The 21,500-nt window shown below is 41.9% G+C and overlaps 1 protein-coding gene across 1 annotated transcript in view; it reads right to left on the reverse strand.

The window, feature by feature from the left end:
* PDHX (pyruvate dehydrogenase complex component X) overlaps nucleotides 1-21,500 on the reverse strand; it is a 63,018-nt gene that overhangs the window by 22,880 nt on the left and 18,638 nt on the right. The window contains exons 4-7 of the mRNA XM_066639679.1: nucleotides 18,288-18,490; nucleotides 17,198-17,296; nucleotides 5,189-5,369; nucleotides 1,326-1,473 (exon numbers count right to left, since the gene is read on the reverse strand). Of these exons, the coding sequence (XP_066495776.1) occupies nucleotides 1,326-1,473; nucleotides 5,189-5,369; nucleotides 17,198-17,296; nucleotides 18,288-18,490 (631 nt within the window). The remainder of the gene's footprint in view (nucleotides 1-1,325; nucleotides 1,474-5,188; nucleotides 5,370-17,197; nucleotides 17,297-18,287; nucleotides 18,491-21,500) is intronic.

Here is a 21,500-nt window from a genome sequence, read left to right on the forward strand (position 1 = left end):
AACGAATGTTCCGTTAACCTGAGGTGTCCACCAGCAGCCTCCTTTTCCACACAGGTTGCAGCAGAGGCCATTTTGGCACCAGTGCATCCCTCTATGGTGCTGAGGATAAGTCTGGGCTGTAAATCTAAGTGGCAGAAAACAGCGTCTTGCTACATATCTAGTAAACATGATGGGTGGTGCATTCTGGGAACATTCTACCCATCCTATTTATTTCAAATAATACTGGGCAGGAGTAAGAGGAAGCTGGTGGAAGAAGAGGTGAAGGTAAGAGGTCTCTGCCTCGCTTGGCTGCATTTTCCTTCCCTTTCTTTGCCCATCCACCTACTTTACCTAAGCAACCAAAAGGGTGAGGTGGCAGCACCAGCAGCAGCCACCACTGCCACTACCCAAAGTGCTGGAGGAAGAGGTGGGCTGCTGCTGCCCCAACCATCTTCCCACTTGGTCTCAGGGAGCAGGAAGAGGAACACAGAGGTGAATGAAGTGGCTTGGTGGGGCAGCAGGCCAGAAGGGGTCGTGGCAGGTGCTCATTAGTTTGACAATCCCTTCCCCAACTCCCTGCTCAATATAAAAAGTTAAGTCAGTCTCATATCTGGGCTAATCCTACTGTCAAGGAAGCTGTGGTTGTCTGCACTGAGCAGAGGGCTGGACTTCCAAGATCCCTCCCAACTCTAACATCCTAGGATATCAGATACAAGTTCCCCCCCCCCATCATTAAGCAGTTTAAATCAGTTGATACAACATTTGTTATATGGTCGACAATGAAAGCTGTGAAACAGGTATGAGCACGCATGTTTAATTGTCAAAACTCTCATGTTTCTGAAATCTAAGAGTAGGCTTGTTTTGTTTCACTTTTTGCTAGAGAAAACACACAGCTATATTGGGAGATGGAAAATTACTTTGAAGGGCCCACATCTGGCTTTTCACTTTTTATAACATTATATACAGCTCCTCTAAAGTTTCAGTTTCCACATAGGAGGGAACTGAATTTAGTCACATTTAAAGTCCTTGGCAAATAAGCTCCTCGATAAATGGAAGTTTATATAATATTCCATCAGTCAGGGAAGCAATTTGATTCTATATTTAAGATAATAAGCAGTTATAACCAAAGTAGAATGAAGAAATAAAGGCAGTTTAAATGGAAAAAAATTAAATTAATTCAACTAATTGCCGCATGAACAGGTTTGATTACTACCAATGTCTGGCCAGGTTGTTAAAGGAATACAGAAACTATCCAAACACTACAGACTAGAAAGCCGATCATGATGGACCAGTTGGTACAGTATACTACAGAAAATCCAACAGTTTTAAAATAATAATAGTTTCACCTTTTGCTAGCTCTTGCCTTAGCTTCAGTACAGCACCAAGGTCACAGTCAGCAGTTGCATATACATGAGGTATAGTTGTTTTAGATTCTGTTAATCGCTTAGCAATAACTCTTCTGTTGTCGCTAGGAGGGACTTCAGTGAATGTGCCCTGAAATAAAATACGTTTTTACTTACTAAACAAAAAGGATGATAAATATGTTCATGGCACAGCATTCAAACCTCAAAGTGGTGTCCAGCGTTGATCTTGTCTACCCAAAAGCTCTACCAGAAAGCTTCATTTTTCAAACCTACAGTGAGCTCTCAGTATCTGTGGGGGGGATTCGTTCCAGTACCCCCGCTCCCCCCCATGGATACAGAGTTCCGCAGATAGAGAAATTTGTGGGGGAGCCTGAGCCAGCAAACTGGAAATGCCTTTCCAAAGCCTCTAGGACACTGGTTCCCAACCTGTGATCCATGGACAGGTGGTCCCGCAAGACTCTGAGAAGTGGTCCATGAGGTCTCAGGAAAAAAAAAATGTGTTTGAGCAAGTGCTCCCCCATCGACCACCAAAGAGGGTGCAGAACAGATTGTCTGCAGCCAGCACTTAAGTTCTGGCTGCAGGCAGTCCATTCTCTGCCCTCTCTGGTAGTCTGTGGGAAAATGCTCACTTGAGAGATGCTTCTCCATTAGCCACTAGAGAGGGTAGAGACAGTGAACTGTTGGCAGTCTGTTCTCCACCCTCTTTGGTGGTCTTTGAGAGAGTGCTTCTCAATGGCCCCCATGGACCACCAGAGAAGGTGGAGAACAGACCACCCACAACCAGCACTGCACATGGTCCACAACAATCCCAATTTTTGCCTCAGTGGTCCACAGGCTCCTAAAGGTTGGGAATCACTGCTCTAGAAAGTCTTCTTAGATGTGGGGGTGTGTGTGTGTCCTGATTGTGTCCAGGATGTCTCAGGGGCCCTTCATCCATGGACTTGGCATCCACCAATATTCAAATCTGTGGATGCCAAGCCTGTGCATAAGGAGGGCCCACTGTACTGACAGTTGTTTGAATTCCATATGGATTTTTTTGTTTATTTTACATTGCTGGTGCAAATGAGGTAGAAGACATCCAAGACCTAACACTCTGAGAGCATTAGGAAATACATTATTATCGTCCAAGAACAAAGGGGCACTCTTTCACTTGCTGTGATTATCCATGACCTTATGGGAAACAGATACAAGACACCCTCATATCTTATTTCAATGGAGAAGCAACACACTCTATTTCCCGTTCCTAGCATCTATCTCTAACTTGGGTCCCGATTTACCTTCATCCCATTGTGTAATTTTCTTAACTCAGCTTACTTGCTTACTTAGTATTATGCAAACTTTTGTAGTACTCAGGATAGTATACTCCACTGCTTTTGCTGCTTGTACAACTCTTGGGAACACTAGTAGTTCTATCCATTGGTGGCCTGTTTGCCTTTGTATACAATCTGTATATGAATCCAACTGCTCAGCAGGAGGACAGGCAAGAGTCTCTAGAACTTTTAACAGAAGCAATCTCACCCACTGAGGAATGTGTGAGCATGGATGAAATCCAGTAAAAACTCTTTGGAATGGGGCTAGATGGTGCAATGGTTTAAGGTAGTTCTTTATATTCTGACCTTTGGTTACAAGTTTTGGACCACCTGGTTTTCTGGCAGGATGCAACTGATAAGAGGATACTTAGATCCCATTCTCAAGGCTGAACATGCTTCTGATCTTTGACTTTTGGGAGTGCACTGAGGGAATTCCCCAACAGCTCTGGATTCAGTGTTCCAAAAACTGAACTGTATTCACATGCAGATAAGGGGTACAAACTTGCTCTGCTTTTTTTCTTAACTAGGATTTTCTCCTCGGGCGGTATGATCTCTTACAGTTTTTCTGCTCTAGCACATTTCTGCCCTAATGGCTCCTTATTACATAATTGTAAAACAGAGCTGATTCTTGTCTCAGACTTTGATCTTCATTTTAGTGGTTTTTATCACTTTTTGCTGAACCCACATTAACATATTTCAGTTCTACTATAAACTATGTTACAACATAAAGGAATAAAAACCTCTCAGACTTTTTCAGACATAATGCCAACAATGATTTGACATTCATGTGAATGAGCTTTAAGTTTGTATTTGCATACTCCCTCCCTGCCTTGAAGAAAATCATAGTTTGCTGATATACCTCTAAAATGTAAAACGATGATTATGTGCTAGTTCTACAAGCCAGGTTTGCAAATCAAGAGGGAGGCAGGAAATTGCAATACACAAGGAAGATCATGAATCCGAGGTTCATTCCAGGTTGAATCGCATAGTGTCAAACTGAACTGAGCTTCAGAGAAATCCCTATGTTGCTACGTTCAGAACTAACTAGCCCTGGTTCACACATGTATGTTCATTACTTGATGACTGTAGCCCACTGACAACATACATTCATCAGCGAGACATAATAAGTCAAATACCACAGGCAGAATTATTAAGGTACCCAGCGCTTTGAAAAAGCCATACTATTCAGGAGAGTCACTCATAGATTTGCTGCCACCTGCCATTGCTGAGAAATAAGTGAAACACACGTGACTGCTGATTAAGTATTAGTACCTTGCTGAAAACCTGCATAAAACAGTTTTACGTTATCGGACTACGAAGAGGTTGGGAATGATGTAATGTTCCACATCCCTAACTTTTATAGATGAGCACTCTGTTTATTCAGAGAGAAAGGCAGGATAAACTAAGGTGTTACACATTTCCAGACAAAACAAGGAAATATGGTGTTTGTTGCTGTTGCATTATTCCCATTACAAGTTCATATCATAACCAACTTCTATAGTTTACTGAGTTATGAAGGAACCAATTATAGCTCTCCAAGATGAACAGTGGCGTAGCTAATGAATGTGTAACCCGGTGCAGAGCTCAAAATGATGCCATTTCTGTTTCGCATATATTTCAATGGGATGCCCAAATACCAGGAATAAAATTTAATGTATTCATCTTCTTCATATGCGTTGCTTTCTTGCCTGCCATTTCTGAGGGACGTCCGGTGCATCTCTCTGGAGCATCCAGCAAAAATATGCTAACATTGCAGCATTCCACTTTCCTTTGTATCATTGTTGCTATTATAACATCCCATTGAAATAGATGTGAAACAGAAATGGTAATTTACTCAGAAATTTGAGCTAGGAGAGTATTTTAACTGTGATTTTCATGTTCAGCAACCAAAAATCTATAAAGAATGGCTAACTTTGTTTTTGTAAAAAAAAAAAAATTTGTTGAACAGTGAATCCACCAGCTAGAGAACCCCTTTCCCTTTAAGGGGTAGGGGCAGGGGGAAAGCAGCAACACGATCCCCAGTATCACACCACTGTGGAGGAAGAGGGGCCCTTTTTTAAAAAAAACAAAACATAACCTACCTGCTGCTGGGGTCCGGGGAATGCAGGGAGCCCCGCAGAGCCCTCTGCAGGGCTCCCTGCACCTTGCAGAAAGTAAAAAAAGCAATTGCAACCCACTTCCAGTTTCGTGATCACAATCCAAAAGTGGGTAGTAATCGCCTTTTTTACTTTCTACAAGCTGCGCAGAGCCTTGCAGAGGGCTCCGCAGGGTTCCCAGCAGCAAGTAAGTTATGTCAAAAAAGCCCCTTCATCCCCCGCAGCGGTGCAATGTTGGGATCACATTGCTGCTTTCCACCCTGGCCCCGCAAACACTTGTCCTGGTCCTCGAACTCCCAGGGAGTTTGAGAATTAGTGCTTTAAGATACTTGAAAGAGATACTAAGAACGCTTTTGCAACAATTCTTCCTGTCCTTTGAAATTAATGTTACTAAGTGTTTTTACACGCAAGTCACGTAAGTAATTCTGCCAGTTATTACCACAGAAGCAGGCCGTCCCGGTATAGAAATAGGTGGACCATGAGGACGCGAAGCAGGAAGAGGCATGCTTGATGCTGGGGCTAAAGGCACTCCAATTGGCCGTGGAGGGGGTGAAGAAGCCACTGGCTTTGCTTCTATAGGTTTCCCTTTCTGTTTCTGTTCCAAAAGTTTAAGGGCATCCCTGTTATTTAAAGAGAGAGATGAAAGTATGTTAAAAGAGACCAACAGCATGAGATACATTTCTCATTCAATAAAATGCAAACAGAGAAGAAAGCGATTCAAACTGACATTTTTGTGGACAAACTGATCTTAATTACCAAGCAGTCTGTGTGTAGTTGCATCCCCATTATTAACCATTCATTGACTAGACATCAAACTGCAAGAAGATGGTTACATGCAGTGACTTTAGCCCTCCCTTTTTTGTGGGGGGGGGGAGCAATCACATGAAAGAGCCAAACACAATAAAAGCTACCACAACAGGTTGGTAGTGTGGGGGAATGCTTGGTTTTTCATGCATTTTCTTCAACATTGTTAACTTTTCTTTTTTTGCCACCCCTCACTTTTCACCCAGGAGTATTTCAGGCAAACATCATTCCATAAGAACATACATTGCATACAGACTTCACCATCTGTGAAAGAAAAGTACAGACAGGGTATGGGATTGAGAACCTAAAAGCTCAAAATGTGACAATACTGCAAATTACTGGTATAGTAACATCTTTAAAATGCAAAACAAAACACTGGAAGCAGCAGTTTTAAAAATCACAGGACTAAAACGTGCATAAAAATCCTGGGTTGAAGTTAGAAGCCGGAGGGGAAAAGTAATCGTAAACAGGCTGTAATCCGAGTCAGGATTTAATCCATTAAGTAGGAAATGAACACATTTGCTTTGGAATTTCTTGCTAAACCAAAATCTCCCAACGCCTGCCAATGCCACTATTATTTTCTGCAGCAATACAATTCAATTCAGAAATATGAAATTTGTTTCATATTATTTCAGATTTTTTTTTTACAATTAATCACACATTTAGGTATTCAGAATTCTAGCAGATTTCCCCAAGTCAAAGATTCATATAGGTTGAATTTGACTTTAAACATTTACTTTTAAAAACCATTCTGGTTGTTTGATTTCAACATACTAAATGATTTCAACATACAAAACGAATCATGTTTCCACAATGTGGCTCTGAGCCACAGCCCCTATCGCTATGGTTCCCAAACTTAGACTGTGGCTTCTCAGGGAGCTGCAGAAACCAGCAAAAGGAGCCACAGAATCCTTGCTGCCCTATACAATGTATAGAATTGTAGCCCTAATGGGGAGTTGCAACCAATAGCCCAGTAAGTAAAGAGAGCCACCAGTCAAAAAAGTTTGGGAACCACTCCCCTAATGTTATTGTTCTAGGTGTCCACTGCTTTAAATACAAAAAAGACAAGACTACGTGACAAAAATGACAAAAACTGTACCAGCTACTGTTTTCCCCTGTTTGCATATATTATCTTGCAGATATGTACTTTAAGAAATTTATGGTCCAATCAGAAAAGTTATTCTGAAGGGTATAAGATAGAAGTTATGTTCTTGGACACCAGTCTGACTACAGCTGTGTCCATGAAGCCCCGCTATCATAGCCCCAGTTCTACTGGCAAACATGCCATGGACAAACATGCCAGCACAACTACCATCAGTATAAGAAAAGGAGAAAGCATAATGTGCAGCAGGTACCAGTAACGACAAATTGCAAGGTGTGCATGTACTGCTGCATTAGGGACCCTGTGTCACATGCAAGCTGAATGATTGGCCCACACAGTACTCCTAATTGGTCCATGCGGTACAGTCTCCCAGACAGACATACCTGTTGATCACACTACATGGGCCACCCAATGGGCCATGAGGTGTTCTTTGCATGTTTCCTTCAGTGGTTGAGTTGTATGGGTCTCTGTGCAGTGGGATACCAGCATCCTGGTTTGTCTGAATGTCCCTGATCTCCCCTTGTGGCTTGCCCCAGTCCCTATTCTGGCAGATGGGACTCAAACCCTTGTGACAGAGAAACTTGGGTGCTTTCACTGCATTTTTGCATTATAAAACAAAAAAAATCTTGGAGGACTTGACTATGAAATGGCAAACAGAAGAAAGATGTTGGTTTCATGCCTAGCTTTAAAGGGCATCCACCTAGCTATAGCTGGAAACACAAACTGGGACTAGACAGGACTGATCTAGGACAGACAAAAGAAAATATTTCTTTACTCAGCGTGTGGTGGGTCTGTGGAACTCCTTGCCGCAGGATGTGGTGATGGCATCTGGCCTGGATGCCTTTAAAAGGGGATTGGACAAGTTTCTGGAGGAAAAATCCATTATGGATTACAAGCCATGATGTGTATGTGCAACCTCCTGATTTTAGAAGTGGGCTATGTCAGAATGCCAATGCAAGGGAGGGCACCAGGATTTAGATCTCTTGTTATCTGGTGTGCTCCCTGGGGCATTTGATGGGCTGCTGTGAGATACAGGAAGCTGGACTAGATGGGCCTATGGCCTGATCCAGTGGGGCTGTTCTTATGTTCTTAAGGAAATCACCTTAAGAAAATAACAGCACTATTTTCTTATTATTTACCTCTACAATACATTCACTTCAGATATCATTGGTAATAAAAGCCATGCAAGCCAGCAGTAATTGTGAAACGCATCAGAGTTGGCATTTCATGTTCTAAATCATAGCTATATTTTGGTAGGTACAAAGAAAAAAAAACACACACCCTAAAGTGATTATTAGGACACACATATTATGGAATAAATCGCTATTTTAAGGACTAATAAAATAAAACCATAAAATGTTGCCACCTTCAATTTCTTAATTTAAAAAGTAATTAACTACCAAGCGCAGAAGGAATGGCAGCTTGAAATACTTATAATAGATTTTATGATGTTTGCTGCATTTGTTAATATATATTTTTGTATTCATCAGTTCTGGAAGTTGTGGTTTAAGTGGGTTTTCGTCCTAGTAGTCACTCTATAAAATATCATCATCAACTCTTGCATAGCGCTACCAGCTTCAGTGAAACATTAACATATGCAAAGTACTCTATAAAACTGAAACAGTAATAAATAACAGGGTTAAACAGGATGTGCCATTTGTCAGTGGTGAAGATGTCTGAACGTACTGAAAATTACATATACATCTTTTAGCTGTCACAGTCCCCCATAAAATTTAATTGCTTCCCTTGAGACTTGCAAGGATAATATATGGCTGCTGGCAATGAATGAATTTATTTGTGACATGCAGTGCTTTACTTATTAATTATGGGACCATTCTGATCAATAGGGGTTTTGCCACTGATTTCAATGACGTATGAAATACTGCCATAAACAACAAAATCTGACACAGATGCAACATTAAGTTGGGCGATTCTGAAAAACTGCAGAGAACTAAGGATACAGCAATTTACTTCACCAGTGCCTTTCATCAGACATTCTCAAGTCATGTCATACAGGGTGACCCCAAAAAAACAGAACCCACAAATCTTTGAATAAAACTGTTAATTTTAATTTTTCTTCTTTTTTTCTTTCAGGGTATACAAGTCGACTTTGTGCATGAAATATTGGAACAATAATCTTCCTCAGACTCAATAAGTTTGAGTCCAGTAAGTTTCTTGAAATTTACTGAACCTTTGTAGGATTTAATAAAATTTTTATGGGTTCTGTTTTTTTTTGGGGGGGGGGTCACCCTGTATATAGGTTTTTCTTCTTTGTATAATGGCAAATACTGTACATTAAAGTGGAAACAGACCCACCTCATCAGAGGAAAAGATTCTGTTCTAGCCCAATACATGGGACACAAGAAACATAGGGTGCACATTCCCCTTCTGCTCCAAGTTCAGTGGGAGTACAGGGGGCAATATTTTTGCATTATAAAAGAAAGGACTATGCCCATAACAGGACAGTAATTGCTCCCCCTGACAACTCTAATCAGCAAAGACAGACACAGCACTTATCTGCAGTGAAAACAAAACCCAGTATTACTAAAACAACAGGTTTGTACTAGCAAAGATTTGGTTGTTATTGGCAAACAATGCTTGGCATTAGAATCCAGATCCATTTCCAAAACATACTAATTTGCAAAAATGCGAGATACAACATGGGAATAGAGCCGCACTCACTGCTTACGATTTCACAGCTTCTAACAATTAAATTCATTCCTCTGAAAACTGTGTCTGACTGCCACCTGCAGTTTTCAGAAGCAGCAGGCTGGGAATTATTTAGCAAAATACTGTCAGTAGGATTAACAAATAGATTGCTAACAGGTGATACAAGACCACATTCCTACAATAAAAATAGGGTAGAGTCACAGTCAGGCATCTGGGATGGACCCCTTTCTGTCCTAATGTTCCTTTAAAGTATTGAACCTGATCAACAGTGTGGAAGTTGTTTGCTAGAATTCTAACAGCTACCTCCTCCTCCATCTGATTCTCCCACTATTCAGTGGCAATGGAATTGTGGTTTTGTCCACTAAATCAAGAAGAAAAACACAAATTAGACCTTGACATTCTTCTATAATACAGGTGTGCCCCCTTATCCGAAGGGGTTACCCCACTGATACCTGAAACCGCAGATAAGGGTGAACACCAGTCTCTGTGGGCCAGCCCCCCCCCCCCCAAGAGGAGCTTCTGAGCTCAGCAGAGGCTGGGGACAAATGTCCCCGGTCTCTGCCAAGAAAGAAATAATGTGACTTCTGGTTTCACGGGGAAACCTGAAGTGGTATTTCAAATACCTAACAAGGCATTGGGAGGCCGGGGAAGCACTGTAGATTCTGTGAAACCATGTTATTTCTCTTTCAGAGCTCAGTCTGAGCTTGGCAGAGGCTGGAGACAGATGTCCCCGGCCTCTGCCAAGCTCAGAAGTACCTCCAGAAGTGAGGGGAGAAGAGCTCCCCTTGCCTCCATAGGGTGTGCAGCCGGGGTGCGCGCTCGGGTGCAGAGTCCAGACCCAATTCATGGATAATTGAATCTGTGGATGGGGGGCCCTCCTGTACATAAATAAGCAGCTAGATCAAGCTAAACACATTGCAGTCTAAGGGCTGAATCCTAAATGTCATCAGTGCTGGCACTGGATGTCACAAACATGCTGTAAAGAACATATGCAGCAAGTGGGGAGGAGGGGCCGCCAATACTGGACCAGCGCCAGTCAGTGCTAAGCCTTAGCGCCGCGTGGAGGGCTGGGCAGCAGTAGTTTTGGGATGGGGAGAAGCGGGGAATGGGTGGAACAGGGTGGGGGGAGGAACCAGCCTGAGAGGAGGGTGGGACTGGTGGAACTCTTCTCTACCATATCCTATCCTCCATGTCAGACTGCAGAGCCCGACATGGAGTCTCTCAAGTCTGCACTGGCAAAACAGCTGTCACAGACTTAAGAAGCTCCATTGTGGGGCTTGGGGTTTCCCCCAGGGAAGGGGACGAAAGTACCCTTCCTCCAAGGAGACCTCTGGTGGCCTCAGCGGTGCAGCTGGCTGCAGAGATAGCGGTTTTGGCACTGCTGCACCCAGTGGAGCTGCTAGCTTCAGGATTGGGTTGCCCTTTGGATACTAGACAAAAGCTGGTTTAGCAAGTTTTTTTTCTGGCTTGGAAAGTCTATAGTCATTAGCAGCACAGGCGGTAAAGTGCTAAAGTAAAACTCCCAGGACAGAACAAGAGAGATCAAGTTATGTAAAAGCTATGACCAATCAGCTTAAGGGACCAGAATATTAGCACAAAAGACCATGAAACCATGAATTGTATTTTAAAGAGTATTAAAACAGGAGAGGGAGAACACATGGAAGCTGAATGCTACTCTAAGGCACTGGAACACAGTATTGGAACATAGAAATAGAGCTACTTTAGAAATGAATCCAAAGAACCTCTTCACACCCACTCCCAGTTTTTTTTTCTACAATTACATTTGTACAATAGAACTAGCTACAACTTGCAGCACAAGTTCAAGGCACCAGGAGCCAGACAAAAGGAAGAAGATTTTATATCTTTTACAGAAGATCTTAAGGCTTTGTCAGGCTTCCAGAGAGCATTCATTCATAAGATTCCAAAGAACTATGCATTCAATGCGTAAAATTAGACTTTGGGCTTGTGTTTCTCAAACAGTAGGTCCCCATACTGCATAGCAAGCTGGGAAACTTTCTGATATGACATGGGGGAGGGGGGCTTTCATAAAATATATACTCTAAGGCCATTTAGCACACCCAAAGTTGTTTATTGTATCCTGGTCTATTTTTGAAAAATAAATGACTCCTCTATTAATTATGCATCTACTGGATGACTAATTATCTCAATTGAGAATCATAAATTTCTAAAATAAACCAGTAATAATTAAGAGAGGAAACTAAGGAAAATGAAAGCATCAAATTGTACATCATTCAAAAGCATTTCCACTGAAATGCATGTATAAAGACAAATAATTAAAAATTCTTCCTGGGACTGCTGTACATAAGAACAGCCCCAACTCCCAAATACTCTCCATGAAAATGAACTGAACATGCTGTACGGTAGCAGCACTCCTTTGAATATTGATGAGTTTATTAAAAAGGGCAGGCAAGGTAAACAATAATTGCAAGACCTATTATGTACAGAATTTAAATCACTGTTTTTCAGTAAAGTTCACAATCCATATTTCTATTGATTCATCACCCTTATCAAAATAACTGAAGACAGTTCAGGTATGCAACTAAACAGCTATTGAGTAATGAGGCAAGCAATTAAGAAGTAGCCTGTTTATTCACTGTCCACTAATACAAAAGACAATTGGGAAATAAGGGCCTGATTACAAAAGTAAAGAGCAGTAAGTCCAAAGTAAAGAAGGAAGAACAATAATTGATGACAATAATAATGTTACAAATAAATATCAGTGAGCCGACTGGTGCACATCAATTCATATCAGCTATTGGTACTGACTTTGGTTTAGTTAATGCTGAAGATGGACAACTTTGAACTATTTTGTTGCTCTTGTGAAGGACTGAAGCTGAAAAAAAATCAAAATATTTTTCAGTTTCAGTCCTTTACAGCTAAATAATCAATAAATGTTTTATACACAAATACAAAATAAATGGTTTATTATTAATAGTTTATTATACAAATGGTTTATACAGAGAGTCAGGGTAGTGTAGTGGTTTGGGAGGTAGACCTGGAAGATCCAGGTTCAAATCTCCCCTCAGGCATGAAGCTTCCTGGGTGACCTTGGGTCAGTCACTTTCTCTCAGCCTCACCTACCTCACAGGGTTGTTGTGAGAACAAAAGGAGGGAGTAGGTGCATACACCAGCCCTGAACTCTTGGAGGTAGGAAAGTAAATACAGTGGGGGTGGTGTGTGCTGGATTCTATCTCCTCTCTTGCAGACTCCTTTCTCTCCTTGTACTTGTGCCAGCAAAATTGCTAGTTCAGATCCAAGGAAAATCTCTGCAAAGCAGGAGGCTTACAGAAGTGTAAGGTGTAAGTTACTTGTTTTTATTGCCTATTGCAAAGGTGGGCAAACTTTTTGGCAGGTGGGAGGGCCACATTATCTCTCTGACAATGTGCTGTGGGTCAGCAAAAAAAGAATTTACATTTCAAATTTGAATAAATTTACATAAATGGATACATTAGAGCAGGGGCCTTCAAACCCCAGCCCAGGAGCCAGATGTGGCCCGCAGCGAGCCTCTATCTGGCCCGCAGCCAGCCTCTTGTCCCCTGAAAGCCTCTGGCCCAGTCGACTAAACATGACCAGAGCTTTGCTCTGATTGCATCTGGAGGGTGTTCTGAGGACCAGAGAGGCTGAGTGAATGAGCCCACTCATTCACTTATTCATTTATCTAAGTTCCATCTCTAACTTATTTATTTAAATTTTATATTTAAATTTTTTTCCGGCCCTCAGCACTGCACCAGATATTTCACGTGGCCCTCTGGCCAAATTGTTTGAAGACCCCTGCATTAGAGACAGAATTTATATGAATGAATGAATGAATTTTACTGAACTTTTTATAATACATATGAGAACTACAGTGAAAACATACAGACCAAGCCAGAAACACATGAAGACCTAAGTTGTTCAGAGGCAATGGGGGGGCGGTGTTAAAATAATAACCTGGGAAATGCAGAAAACACATGGAGACTATAAAAGGCCTTGTCTAACTCGGTCTGCAGCTCATGCCCTGTGGTCACTCACAACCGGCAGTCACGGGCCAGTGTGGGCTCCAACAGTTTCCAACTGTCCAGAGGCTCTTTGGAGACTGGGGGCTCCCTGTGGGCTGGATTGGGGGCCCCAAGGGCTGCAAATGACCCACAGGCCAGGGTTTGCCCACCCCTAGTATACACCTTGCAAGAACAGCCTCAAGCCTGCCAACTAGGAAGGACTTTGTAATGTAGCTTATTCTCCCGCACTTTTCATTTGTCAGCAGGTCATATGTTTCGAACTTGGGTATGTATGAGTAGGCAGGCTACAGACAGCCTACCAGCCAGCAACTATCTATAACACAGAGATAATAATACTCATTTTACAGGGTTCTTGTATTCCTTACAAGACAATACACACTAAGCACTATGAACACTCAAGAGCACTAGACAAACACTTGTCTTGATCATATGGCAGCCCACTCTCGGCATTCAACTCTTAAGTTCTTAAATCAGGATTGTTCACAACAGCATTTGAAAATCCCTGCCCTAAGAAATTCTCCTGTGTTAAAATGTTTTTCTTATAAGAAACTATTACATAAAGAATCCAAGTTGTATCCCAAGGATGCACAAGTGCATGTGAGAAAAACTGCACATGTACAATATCTTGTGCAATGTGTTACATAATTGCAAAGCCAAGTCAGGATTCCATCTGGATTTCTGTGCACAATAACCTTGGGCTCTCTCTTCTGCATGCAGAAACCTCCTTAAGCAAGCAGAAAGGTAACATACAATATAACTCTGACTTCAAATATTGAAAAATATGGTTAATACAACTGCTGAATCTTCATGAATTACAGATTCCAGCCACTTAATAAAATACTTCAGCAATTTGGCTTTTACCCACATAGTACAGCACAAATTTTTCCAGCCAACATTTGTTCAAGATGTTTTATCCACAGAAACACTCACAAATATCTATAGAAATTTCTTTTCAACTGCAGCTAGAAGTAATGTGCTCCTTTATTTTCCATAATTAAATAATTTTAAAATGATTATCAAACAGTAGGTTGCTTTTGTCCCTTCTCATAGCATCTCTAAGACAATTCCTTTTGTCATGAGAAGTAAAGAGCGTAGGTGTGTATATTGTAAAGGCATTTCTTTCACTGTAATCATGTCCCCCATCACAAAGTCTGTGGTATATCTCCATAGTTACTAGAAAACATTAATTAGATATCTTGGTGACCCGGAGGGTTCCCACCTGTCATGAACTAGTTACATACCATAAATTACAGTTACACTTGCATAATTACTAAGCTTCTTGATAATGAGCTGCCATTACAAAAGACAGAACAACTCTCTGCTGCACATAAATTAGGTCATAATGCAAACAACAGAAAAGCTGGACTCCTTGGCATTGCTTTATATAATCTTTTTGTTTCTGTTTATTGAACCATTCAAATCTAAACCTTGACTTAGTATCGGTTTCAAAATGAACAATGATTTAACAAGTCTGCAAACTACACTTGTGAGTCTAGAGGCAAATAGTTTATTCAAAAAGAGAAGAAATTATTCCTATGAGGTGGTATCACCTATTGATAGAAGTCACAGTGCCAGAAATTGCTGGAAGAGAACGCTTGACTGATAAGTGCTTTCCCATTCATTTTAACAGATGCACTGAGGGATACAAAGAATTGCCCTTTTAATGAAAGAAGAAATAGTTTATGCAAGAATCAGAGCGCACTTGGAGCTTATGAAAGGGGCAAAGATAATTAGCTACAGGATGTGGCATCTGAAACGGCACAACTGCAAAGCTCTAAAACCCAGGTTAGATGGGCAGCACACTGAAATTTACCAGTTTTCTTAGAATAAGTATAGAGTGAAGCAAGAATTGTAACACAACTCCTGTTTACAGCCATGGAGTTTTACAGATAGTTTAAAAAACAAAAACAATACAAATACTACATAACTGTAGAAAAAGAACTGGTTGGGCAATTCAGATCAATATATGAAATTCAGTCCCCCACCATGACCTCCTTACCCCTTCAGTTCAGGTCAAAATAGTAGGAAAAATTCCCATGGCATTATCTAGACCTAAACCCATGCCCCCTTAGCTCTCTCTCTCTTGCCTCCCCACTTTCACTCCAATGGTACATAGTCCCTTCTGTATAAGATTCTTCCTTCCCCACACAGTTCATGTGAACATCTTTATCTTGTGCTTTTAAAATTTTTAAAGAAGAAATTATTTAGTTTTTCTTCTTGACTTGGCACCTGTTTCTTCTACTCTTTTCCCCCTCAAGCCTCCTCCACTAGCCAACCTCTCTTCAGATCCTTCTTTCTTGGCCCACTGCTCACTTCATTTCCTTCTTTCACCCTCCTAGCTTTTGGGATCTTTATCAGCTTCTCTACTTCCCAGTACTTTTTCCCAGCTCTCTGCTGCCTTCTGTAAAGAACTGTTAACTTTCCCTTGCCTCACAGAAGCTGGCTCAAAAACCTTTTTGTTTCTTGAATGTTCTATGCTACCAACTCACCTGAGGCAAATGATGTCAGAGGCCACCACTGCTTAAAGTTCAATACAACATACACAAATGGAGAGCCACGCACATTGCTTTTGATGAGAACCAATATAATGAAACAAAGTCAACTTCCCAAAGCTCCTTGCAATGGTGTTAAGTTAGAAGCATGGCCTCAGTGCAGTGAGCCTGTCATTTCTGTGAACTCCACATTTTTGGATTTGTATTTTAAAAATTTCACATATCGTGCTGTGGCCTTGTTCACCTTGCACTCTGCCAATTCACAGATTTTGCTTTGCACCCACCCACTTACGTAAGTTTAGATCCATTTATGCAAGTATAGGCAATTTACATATGTTTTAGGCAATTTGCATAAGGTCAGCAATGTACACAATTTGCACAAATGTACACAGTTTGCGCGAATTAACGCAATTTTGTCAGCATGATCCTTGAACATTTATGGATTTTGGTATGTGTGTGGGGTTCTAGAACCAAACCCCTGAGTATATGGAGGGCACACTGTATCTCACTAAGATACAGTAAACCATCAGGAAGCAGTGGGAGGGAGAGAGATGGAAGTTATGTTCCCGTTTAAGATGCAGCTTACTTCTGCAGCTTACTACAATTTAATCTTAAAAGGAAAACACTACATTTGTTCTGTTATATTTGGTCACTTTTTTTTTACAATGGCAAACAGAGTAAAGTCCTATCTAGGCTTCGTCTCCATAGGAAGACAAACACTGATAATGAAGAAGAGGTGGAGCTACATGTGGGTATGGAGCTAGTTTTTGGAAAGTCTGTATGTGTTGGTCTCCTCATGGAGACAAAGGACTGAAGGAGCCTCTAGCATCCCAAACTTATAATTTAAAAAAAGCATTTTGGGTGGTTATTTTCTGCAGATTTCTCTCTTTTTTTCATTTCCATATTTTAACCCAGTGATTTTCAATTTTTTACATCTCATGGCACACTGACAAGGCACTAAAATGGTCAAGGCACACCATCAGGTTTTTGACAATTGATAAGGCACACCATGCTGACAATGGGGGCTCACATCTCCCATTGGCCCTGTTAATAAATGACCTTCCCCCAAATTCCTGTGGGAAACCTGTGGACCACGCGCGGCACACCAGTATGCCACGGCACAGTGGTTGAAAATGACTGTTCTAACCTAATTTGTGGAAAATTAAGAGACACTTTTGCAAGTAAAACCGATCTCTATTAAAAGTAACACTTCAAAATCTAAAGTCTTTCCAAGGGAGCTTTCTGTAGCCATGAATCAATCCCAACATTCACCTTGCATTTTGTAAACTAAAGAAAAACTAAGAGAGAAAGACAAATTTCATGAAATGAGAGAGAGAGAGAGATGTGAACCAATAACATACTCTTTAGTGAAGATTCCTCGAGGACCTGAGGGAGTGCTATGGCTTGCATCAAGTCCATGAGTCTCCAGAATATTACGAGCAGCAGGACTTAAGCGGAAACTAAAAAAAAAAAACGAGATGAAAATATTCCATCTAAAAAGTGCAGCCAACTTCAGTAAACAAGTTTAGATACAGTTTTCATCTATCACAAGGTCACACACCAACTTTTTCTAGACACGTTCCTATAGTAGAGTAGGCCAGTCAGCTGCTGATAGTAGCCTATATAATTCCTGTGTCTCATCAACATTTTCCCCATAAAATACACTCGTCTTCCATCTCCGATCATCAGCATAATAATATTTTGGCAGATAGTTGATTTTAACAGTCTAAAACCCAGGTATGATCTGGTAAACACTTATTTATCTTCATCCATTATATGTGCAACGTTGGTCTTTTGGATAACACATATCTTCATGGAGATTAACCACTTCTTTGGGCATGTCTTAGCCATCAATTTGCTGACTCTGAATTTTTATTTTGCAAACACTCTCTTTCCCCAGGACACGAATCACTGCACTACCCACATCCAAATGGAAGAACTAAGGGCCCAATCCTATCCACTTTTCCAGTACCGATGCAGCCATGCCAATGGGTGTGCGCTGCATCCTGTGGTGGGGAAGCAGTCATAGAGGCCTACTCAAGGTAAGGGAACATTTGTTTCCTTACCGCAGGGCTGCGTTGTGGCTGCATTGCTGCTGGAAAGTTGGATAGGATTGGGCCCTAATGCAATACAATTTTGAAGGGGTGGGCACTACAGGAGAGACTGCAGTTGTCAGTATTTCAGGAACAGGAGGAAGAGGTGAATAAATGAAACTATCTTTCATACCAATATCCATCATCAGCACATGATGTGCCTTAGAATTCTTTCTTCAGAGTTCTCAAGGCTGTCCAGCTAAGAATGTAAGGGTGTGGGAACTGAAGCACGAATGTCCTGGTCAACATACTACCTGTAGTTGCCACTACTCCAGTGGAATAGCACGAATATGAACTACAGTCAAACTACACAGTACAGGACTAAAAGCATTGGTACATAACATATACAGAAACTCACTGTAGTTTTCCAGGATGGTGTTCAACTTTTTTAGGCACAGAAGTGGTAGGGATGGGAGAAGGGGCTGTCACGGCTGCTGGTGCAGGCAAGGAAGGTGAATCCCCTGCATCACTTGGTACCTCAACTTGTTTCCAATCTTGTCCTTCTTCCACCAGCAAGCCAATTAGGGTGCCCAGACGCACATTAGAACTTCCTTCTTCCTTCTAAAATGTAGGGAGGCAAAAGTTAAACCAAGCAAAGAATCAGCATAGTATATAACACTTTGAATGTTGTCTAAAGAAGTTAAAACTTCAGCCGTATTGTTAATATTAATAGAGATCATTCTGTTTTACTCTTTAAATTAATCCAAATCCAACAAAAGTAGGTATTATTTGGCAACCTATCTAAATCTGTACCAGAGTCTCAAATTATGCAATTACAACAAATTCACTATAGACTCCTCAGGTTGTGGATTATTTGAGCTACTAAAAGCAATAGCATGGATAATACTGTAAAGAAAGCCACTTTAAACATCAGACAATCCAGTTCAACCAAGCTCCACACATAGCATAGCAGTAGCACCAACATGGCATCAGCTGTATCCTGTGGGGTTGTTTCAGCAAGTTGAGGCCTGCTCAGGGAAAGGAAAAATGAGTTCCTAGCAGCCGCCATGGATCAACTTCGGTCCTGCACCAGCTATACAGCTATACAGCTGGTGCAAGTCTGCACTGACCCATGAAGGCAGATCAGGTTCAAGAAGGGGGTTAGGATTCAGTGGGCATCACTGCAGCCAAACTCGGCCCCCCCCCACCCAGGCCCGATCTACTCTCTTCCCCATCTCCTCCCAGTTCCACCCACTGCCTGCCCCATTCCATCCCCTGTATGGCCTTACTGCACCAGGAAGTGTCCCCAGTCCATCACTGCATGGATCAGGCCGTGAGCCACTTGCAGTAGCAGCCTGGCTGTGCGCACTGACACAGTTGCATTTGCAACTGCTATAAGGTGCATTATGCCAGAAGAATGCATATTCTGACAGCATAACATGTCCATAGGATTGGGCTGCAAGACAAAATATATTGAGCAAATATTTGAGACAATATATATTGAGACATACTTCATATAGAACATGCTTCAATAATAGGCAGCCCAATTATATCCAAGTTCCCCTGCATTGAAGCAGCAGCACCAGTGCATCATGAGCTGCATCCCATGCAGGAATTTTGCTCCCACCTTCCATTACACTGTGGTAGCTGAAAAGACTGCAGTGAAAGTTCTTAAAGTTTCCCATCCCTAACAACCCCTTATACCAGTGATGTTCATCCTTTTTCATCCCATGGCAAATTGACAAGGCACTAAAATTGTCAAGGCAGAATTGGGGACCTTTGGGGGCTAACAAGAACCATAGGGGCTCACATCCCCCAATGGTCCTACTAATGATTGCCCCACAAACTCTGCAGCACACCTACAGACCATTCACAGAACACCAGTGTGCCATGGAACTGACTGAAAATTGCTGCCTTACACCATTGCAGGGACTGTGCAGAACAGGGACTGTTCTTGAGCCTGGAACAGCAAAACCAATGACTACTGCCATCCACTTCAGAGGAGGCAGCAGATTTCCTGTTTCAGAGGAAAGGGCTGAAGGGTTCCTTTGTGCCAGTGTTGGTAGCCTATACCTTATAACCAGTGACCAATGTGCAATAGAACATAGGAGTGTGCTGCAAGTATTACATATAGAAATAGCTAACTCACAGCCCAATCCTATCCACACTTTCTTGGGAGTAAGCCCCATTGACTCTAATGGGACTTACTTCTGAGTAGACATGCATAGGATTGGGCTATCAGGCATTCAGACGTGACATGGGGATACCTAAAAATGCACTGGTATTTTTTTACATATATATGGAACACCCCAGAAATGTTTGCAGAAATTGCAAAAACTTGTAAATTAAAAAAAAAAATGACACTGAGAGCTTCCAGGGCCAACATGTTGCGGGCATGAAGATAAGAAAACATTGACATATCTCATTATCTGGACAGGTAGAGAAACCTTCATTTTACTACTACCATGGGGAAAGAGGAGAAGGGGACACATATCTTAATCAAATTAGGAGAATAATGCAAGAATTTGAATAAATGTGCAAATTCTGCATACATGTGCATACACAAATTCTGAAGCCATATGGGCAGGGTGCACAGGACCTAATTTTTATTCTAATTTTTGTTTAGAAATCCTCCCATGGACAATTTCCTTGACTGATCCAAGTAAGCTTTCTGAGGGTTCGAGGGGATTGTGATAATAACTGCACTAACTAAACCATCAAAGAAGAAAAAGAAAATGGGGGACTTTGGAGGACAAATACTCCTGTCAAAGAAGGGCTGCCCTGGCCTGGTTGTAGGTCCTATTGTGTGACATTTATTCATGTCTCGAACAAGCAGGGAGAAAGCCACTGCACTGTGTCGCGTGGCCCACCCAGGCACTTCAGACATTCCAGTAGACATGGCAGCTGGGACAGTACAGTTGAGCACCAAAGGAGGGAGAGAGGCCTGAAGATGAAACCACACAAGCTAAGGAGCCATGCCTAACAGCTGTGCAGTCACTGGTGATGAGGGCAAACACCTGGAGGCCGAATGGAGGCCTGCAATGTGGCACAGGAGCAGGGTGCTAAAAGGACTGCAACGTGACAGAGGATCAGGGTGCCAACAATCTCTCTAAGGCCCCGTGTGGTGAAAAAGGGGAAGGCATCATTATGCAACCCAACAGAGTTGTGAGACTAAGGAGCCCCCCAAAATGGGCAGGTGATCCACCTCTCCCTCCCTCTCCTCTCTGTTTCCTCCCTATGCCACTGCGGGGAGGGGTGCCACAGGGGAAACAAGACAAAAATTTCAGCATCCTGCAAAACATGCTGGGAACAGAGCCCAGATTTTTCCATGTATTTCCTGCCTGTCAACCTATTCAATAGCATTTGCTTTTTCTTATTTGCTGCAAGTTTAGGAGGTGACTTAACAGGTTTCCATGCTTAAATGCCAAGTACCTGGCTGTGAGAAAAGCTCTGTTAATAGAGATTTGGAGCACTGATAAGATGATCCCTACTTGCAAATCTTCTATTACGCTTGCACAAGCAGCTGCAGACAGTGTGCATCCCATGCTGCCAGAGACATCACATCCTAATGAAAATGAGTGGCCCCATTATCTCACACCTCGAGAAGGCATTTTGTTGCTTGGTTTCACCA

Source organism: Tiliqua scincoides, chromosome 1, assembly GCF_035046505.1.
Source record: "Tiliqua scincoides isolate rTilSci1 chromosome 1, rTilSci1.hap2, whole genome shotgun sequence".
Lineage (NCBI taxonomy): Eukaryota > Metazoa > Chordata > Lepidosauria > Squamata > Scincidae > Tiliqua > Tiliqua scincoides.